Consider the following 7,130-nt stretch of genomic DNA (forward strand, 5'->3'; position numbering starts at 1 on the left):
CCAAAGGCTATGCTCAAGAATAACATCGATTATGAAAAAACCTTTGCTCAAGTTGCTCATATGACCATTCTTAGAACCTTATTTGCCTTGGCTTTCATTAGAAAATGACCCATATTTCAGATAGATGTCAAAAATGCATTTTAAATGAAAATCTAGTTGAAAAAGTGTACATGGAATCCCCACCTGGTGTTAGTATTCTCAAGGGTAAAACTTTTCGTTTAGAAAAAACTCTTTATGATCTTAAACCCCAAAAGCTTGATATGGTAGGTTTAGTTAGGTTATGCTTGATATTGGTTTTCAATCCTATTTGATTGACACTACTTTGTTTATTAAGAGTTCTGATGCAACGATTATAGTTCTCTATGTGGATGACATGAACATCATCGGAGGTGATACACAGGGAGTTGAAAACATCAAAAAGCTTCTTAAAACTCATTTTGAAATGACCGATTTAGGTTTATTAAGATATTTTTTAGGAATTAAAGTTGCTTATTCCTCTCGTGGGTATTTAATATCTCAATGGACACTCCAAAAGTTGTCAACGTTACTGGAGTTTTGTTCTATCTTTCCATCACCAGACCAGACATAGCACACACTGTACATACAACCAGCCAGTTCCAACATTTTGTCCACATGGGAGCCGTTCTGTGTATTAAGTCATTTTTTCACAAGGACTTTTCTTGTCTTCTACCTCCTTACTAGATCTAATTGTATATACTGATGCTGATTGGGGAAGTGATCCCAATAACCGACACTCAACCATTGGTTTTTGTGTTTTCTTAGGTGAATCGTTAATATCGTGGAGATACAAAAAGCATAAGAGGGTCTCGATCTCGTCCATAGAAGCTGAATACTGAGTCATGACAACCACAACCATGAAAGTAGTTTGGCTCAGACGTCTGCTTGCCGACATGGGAGTTGAAGCAACACAAACTTCATGTATCTACCATGACAACGAGAGTGCAATCTATATTGCAAGCAACCAAACATTTTATGAATGCACCAAACATATTGAAATGGATTGTCACTACGTTAGAGAGGAATATCTACGTGGAATCATTGATCTGCCATATGTTACATCAGAATATCAATTAGCAGACTTCTTTACCAAACCTCTTTCGGCTCTCAGATTTTACTTTCTCTTACACAAACTTTCGCTCATTGTACTGTAAGTTTGAGGGGGAGTGTTAAAACGTAAACATGTAATATATATTATATATACAATAATAATAAAATAATAATATAATATATATATTTATTTTATTATTTTTTTCTTTTATTCTTTTTATTATTGTTCTTTTTGTAGTTCAATTTGAACTACATATCAAGATCTATTTAGATCTTGACTAAACCACTAGTCATTGGACCTAGTCCAACGGCTAGAAATAGAGCCGTTGGACTAGGTCCAACGACTCTATTGGAAGAGCTCTCTAAGAGCTAAGAGCTCTTTCAAGCTCTCTTCCTTATATAAATAGGGATGATCCCCTCCTTTGTAAGTATCAATGCTTCTTAAGATTTTTGTGTATGAATAAAATATTATTTATTTTTTGAGCGTTCTTCCATTTATACCCTTTCAAGGGTCATGCTTGTATTGTCTCCAATAAACACCTTTTTGTGAGTTATTCGTGCATTTGTAGAAGACCACCATTTTATTACATGATTTTTGAGGTACTTTTTAGGTATTAAAGTAACATATTTGCCAAGAGGATACATTTTGTCTCAAATAAAGTTTGTAGCCGATATTGTTGCACATTCGGGAATCACAAACACAAAATATGTTGACACTTCCGAAGTGATAACTGCCAAAATGAGAGCTGAAAATAATGTTTTATTAGATGATCCAACTCCTTATAGGCAATTTATTGGATCACTAATGTACTTGTCTATTACTAGATCAGATATAATACATGCAATGCATACTGCAAGTCAGTTTCAACATGCACTTACGATAGTTCACATGAGTGCCGTGTTAAGAATAGTTTGATACATCAAGAAGACTATATCTAAAAGGTTATTCCTATCTTTTTCTTAATCTTTAAATCTTATTATTTATACTGATTTTGACTGGGGAGATCCCAATAACCGACACTTAACTACGGTTTTTTGTGTGTTTGTAGGCGTTTCTCTCATTTCTCAGAGATGCAAAAAATAACAGAAAGTGTCTATCTTTCATAGAAGTTGAATATAGGGCGATGACTAAAACAACAACCGAGGTCGTGTGGATGAGATTGTTATTTTCAGATATGGGTGTTGATGTTTAAGAACCTTGAAAGTTATGCTGTGATAACAAAAGTGCCATATACATTTCCAACAATCACACATTTCATGAATGAACAAAACATATCGAAATGGATTGTCACTATGCTTAAGAAGAATACTTGAAGGGGACGATTACGTTACCGTATGTCCTGTCCGAATTTCAAATTGCGGACTTCTTTACCAAAGCTCCTCCTCTACCATGATTTTTGTTTTTTCTTAACAAACTTTCGGTGATTTCACCACAAGTTTGAGGGAGAGTGTTAAAATGCATTGTTTATATATATATATATATATATATATATATATATAGCAAGGGCATTTTAGTCTTTTTTGTATATTGCAATATATGCAGTCCAATAGGGACTATATAGTTTTTTTGTTTTCTTATTTTATTATGTAATTCAATGTTGACTGATTGGGATCAGTTCAACTAGTAGTTGGACTGCTCCCAACGGTCATAATTCTGACCGTTGGCTGTATTCCATGTTCTATAAATAGAGCCTTATGTAAACCTGCTAGGATATGCTTTCAAGCATATTTGATAAAGAATACAAAGAACATTTATTTTGTTCTTTTTGTTCTTTTTGTTCTTGTGAAGTTTGGGTTTTTCATCTCTTTTATGAGATTATATTCGGTCCTTTAGAGACCATATTGTGATTGTGCACTTGTATAGGCTTTTGTTCGCATTGTGATTGTGCACTTCTTGTTTCATTTCATACACTTGTGGAATATACACTTATGATGGTTGTTTTCCTTTTGTGACTTTCTAAAGATCCTTTTGCATGTCTAACCACATCTTCTCAAGTTGGTGTTCATTGCGCCTGTCTAAATTTGTTTATTCTAGCCAAAGGAATTTGTTTGGAATGTTCAAAGACTTGTTTCTAGTTGATATTTGATATGAAACATAAATCTGTGCATTTTAATCTGTGTTTCATCTACATTACTGGCTAAATATTTATATCTTGAAACAAAAAACAGCTTCAGTATTTCCAACAACAAACAACAACAACAACAACTACGCCTTCATCGCAAAACAATTGGGGAGCTTCAGTATTTCCCTTGTAATTTTTTGCATCTCTTCCACACAAGCTCATATCATGTTCTTTGTTATTAAGGACAGGTTTACAAACGCAGCTATGACATATGCATGCAGCTATATGAGAAAGAGCTCCTGACAGATGCTTCATATCTTCATATATATGGGTTTGTTACTTATCCCTTTGCATTCGGCCCATAAACTAATCTGTATCTCCTTGATAATCTTTGAAATAATGCACTTGTGACAGGTTACAAGATGCAGAACTGGATTCAAAGCAGCTTGCTGTTGTATCGGTTGGTTCCTGATCTTCAGTGCATGTTGATCTTCTTTTTACTATTTGTGTCAGCGTCTGTTCTCCTTTTGCTTAGGCTTACATGATAGTTAAAGATTAATTTCTATTTTTTCTTTGTTCATTCATGCGTGCTTGGATGCTTATTTATGTGTTCCTGATAAACTTATGGTTTTGTATTGGTGCAGGGGCTTTGTGAATGGAGAGATAAAGTTGCCCGTGCAGAGGATGAGAGTACAGGCTATGTACTACCAAACAAACTTTTGCTTGAAATAGGTATTGAGAAATCTTAATGTGATTCTCTGTATAGAAAATTTTAATGCAGTTCTCCGTACTGTATTGCCTTGCATTAGTTTTCAGTTTCATCTTTTCTTGGCATTTCGGATTTAAAGCCAGGCAAATGCCCGTCACTTCAAGCATGCTGCGAAGAATTGTAAACTCAAAGCACTCACTTGTTGAACGTAATCTTGGTGCTGTTGTTCGTGTAATAAAGAGTTCAATGGAAAATGCTGCCGCTTTTAAAAGTGCTAGTGAAGAACTGAAAAGAGGGCGCATGGAAATTGTAAGACGTTTTTTCTGCTTGCAGATGTGCAGTCATTCTCCATTTACCATCTAATAATTGGGTCACATTGACAGGCACGTGAGATAAATGAGGAAACAGGGGTATCCAATTCTGAAGCTGTTCCTGAGGATCCTGCAAGTCTGTGTCCTGTACAAGAAGGTGATTGATCTACTGATATGTTGAAATAACGAGGAACTGGAAGTGGACTTGCTTGTTGTAACACCAACTCCCCCAACCTCTTTGATTTCACCTCTCAGAAGCACAGTAATTCCCTTGAAACTGACAAATGATATACTTGAACCCATAGGTGACTGCATTATCAGCAAACTTCCATGTGATCCATTTTCTGGAGGATGCTTGTCAGAGGGCAGAGGACCGTCTGGTTTAGAGGTGCTAGTACCCTCATTCAAGGTAACTGGTCTTGCTGGAGAAATTAATCAGGTAGCTGATCATAATTTGCCTGAGAAGGGATCAGGCGTACATTCAGGGCAGTTGGATGAGAACACACAGTCGTTGCCACCACTGAAGCATGTACATCATAGGCTGCTTTTTTTTTTTAAGTTTTTATTATTATTTCCTTTTTGTTTCTGTGCCAGGTTATGCTCTTCAAAGCATTGGACTAACGCCAATAATATCTTTGTTCGCAGGTTAATATAGCTTCTGTCCAGGTGCAGAAGAAACCAAGCCGATCTTTTGGAGCATTGTTAGGAAACTCAAATTCAAAGAGAAAGCTGGGTGCTGATTTAAAAGTACATCCTGCAGAGCAGGTAACAAATGCAAATGTTCAAATTTTGGTGCTGCAGAATGTTTTGTTTTCTAACTTTTAATCCTTACAAAATATGGAAACTTGTTTATCAGAAATAAAAATATATGTTGCAATTTCTGAAACATCAGGTTTTCTCCTAAGATTGATGTTAGTCTCATAAACTGACTTTTTTTTTTCCTCTTTCAGAATGTTCATAGTAAGGTAGAACAAATTAAATCTTCTGTGAGCCTCCCATTCCACAAGTTCTCTGGTGAAAGCGAAGGCAGTATGCCCGCACCAGGAAGCAGCATTGAGCAGGTTGAAGCTATCCTTCACACTGAAGAACAAACCAAAATCAGCTGCTTAGAAGACATTATTCCATTGGAAACTAATCCAGAACTATCTGCAAATTCAACAGTGGATAAAGAGATTAAACACCGGGGATGGTTTCCACAGTCTCCAGGAAACATTGACAGTGAATGGACTAAAGGTGAATCAGATGAAGCCGCATCGATCGTTTCCCTGTCAGATTTATCTTCAAGTTTCCAGAAATGCTTTCAGTCTGTTAACCAGAAGACGCTCCCTAAGAATGATGTTGAGCAATCACCAGCAGTAAGTAATGAAGGCCTAAAGTTTAAGCCTTTTGATTTTGCGGCAGCGAGGAAACAAATGCGGCTTATTGACAATGATAATGAGGCTCCCAGTTCAAAGGTTAAAGAGGAAAATGCAACCAGAGGTGCCAGGAACTCCAAGAAGCTGGCAAGTGAGCAAGTGCGTCAACTTGCCGGAGAAGAGGGCAAAAGGGACTCTCGAGCACCAAGACGGAGACAGGCTTTCCCGGCTTCAGGTAACCGCAGTGCTACATTCAGGTAGCTTGATATTTCATACTCTTCTGTGCAGTCAATAGCTGGGGCCTCTTACCGTCCATGGTTGATCCTGCTCATAGTTTTTCCTCGCAAGTTACAGTAAGAAGTGTAGTTCAGCACAAATTTTGGAACTGAAATTCAAGTAATCAAAGTTCAGCTAAGTTCTGACTGTGAGCAGTTGCTCTCTCTCTCTCTCTCTCTGACGAAAATTATTGCTCAAGCTCGATCCAAGCTTTGACCATAGCTATATTTGAGTCGGTATTCTTATTCATCTGAGAATTCAGATTCAGGTTGGTTCGGATACCTGAAACAAATCTCACCCATTGAGAGCCCTAATCCGAATCCAACCCCCAAAGAATTTGGATTGCGTGACAATCCAGACCCATTTAGTTTATCCTATTTTATGAATTTATTTTCAACGATCTGCCTCTGCATATCTTTTTTCTACTAGGTTTTAGATCCACAGGGAATGCGAATCAGCAAATCGTTCCTGTAGATCACATGATAGGTTCATCATCCAGATACCCACTTTTGATGGTCCCACACCAAATTCACGTCTTCCATGTCAACAACTAGGGGTGTCAATGGGTTGGGTATGACTCAGACTTGACCTATACCAAAACCCTATAGGGTCAGGGTTTGGTGATAAACAAGGATGTCCGATTAGAATCCGGGTCACACTCAAAAGGTCTGATTAATATGTGGAGCTGGCTATGGTTTGTGAAATTTCATAGCAGACCGGGGCCTGACTGAGTTCTGACTAAGATCCACAAATTTTCAATGTAAAAAATATTAAAAATATTATTTTATGTGGTATGGTCAGGGTCTGGTTTATGTAATCCTTATGGGATCTGGCTATGGTTTCTCTTACAGTGTGGCTGGTTGGACCTGGATCCGGACCCAGTACTGGCATCTCAAATCAGATCTGGGTTTGGTCTCACCTGGGTCTAAACCAAATCTGTCCTGTTGACACCCCTATTTGGATGCACAAGATCCCGATTCGATTGGACCCCACACCAGATGACCATCACCCATCTATGGGGCTGTGGCCATGAGTGGATGCATTTGGATTTCCTCTTGCCCCAATCCATTTGGTCTGCGACCTGTTTGTGTCCTCAGAGTCCAAATCAGCTGGGTCCATGAGAGGTGCACATCACCTATATATGGCTGTGAGACGATCCAGTGATGTTAGAACAATTTGTTTGGGTCCATTCACCAAACTGTGATCCGAATCAATCCCCATCTAGACTGTTAAGACCACGGATTGAGTCACGTGGGTCTATCAGTGGTCCTTCATTATGAATGGACTCGGGATGTCGCATCATGCCTAGATCAAAATTGGATCCAACCCGTTTGTCATACAACGATAT

At 37.9% G+C, this 7,130-nt stretch overlaps 1 protein-coding gene across 2 annotated transcripts in view; it reads left to right on the plus strand.

The window, feature by feature from the left end:
- Positions 1 to 5,931, plus strand: part of LOC149837399 (protein RRP6-like 2) — a 59,941-nt gene extending 54,010 nt beyond the window's left edge. Inside the window, exons 8-15 of one of the 2 annotated variants that reach the window (XM_090006017.1) lie at positions 3,380 to 3,462; positions 3,546 to 3,591; positions 3,776 to 3,863; positions 3,941 to 4,149; positions 4,224 to 4,308; positions 4,457 to 4,680; positions 4,797 to 4,916; positions 5,102 to 5,931. In XM_090006017.1, coding sequence (XP_089862143.1) covers positions 3,380 to 3,462; positions 3,546 to 3,591; positions 3,776 to 3,863; positions 3,941 to 4,149; positions 4,224 to 4,308; positions 4,457 to 4,680; positions 4,797 to 4,916; positions 5,102 to 5,767 — 1,521 coding nt within the window. In that variant the 3' untranslated portion in view covers positions 5,768 to 5,931. The remainder of the gene's footprint in view (positions 1 to 3,379; positions 3,463 to 3,545; positions 3,592 to 3,775; positions 3,864 to 3,940; positions 4,150 to 4,223; positions 4,309 to 4,456; positions 4,681 to 4,796; positions 4,917 to 5,101) is intronic. The other variant, XM_090006018.1, reaches the window with a different exon arrangement.
- The last annotated feature ends 1,199 nt before the right edge of the window (positions 5,932 to 7,130 follow it).

Source organism: Nuphar pumila, chromosome 5, assembly GCF_984573655.1.
Source record: "Nuphar pumila chromosome 5, dmNupPumi1.hap1.1, whole genome shotgun sequence".
Taxonomy (NCBI): domain Eukaryota; kingdom Viridiplantae; phylum Streptophyta; class Magnoliopsida; order Nymphaeales; family Nymphaeaceae; genus Nuphar; species Nuphar pumila.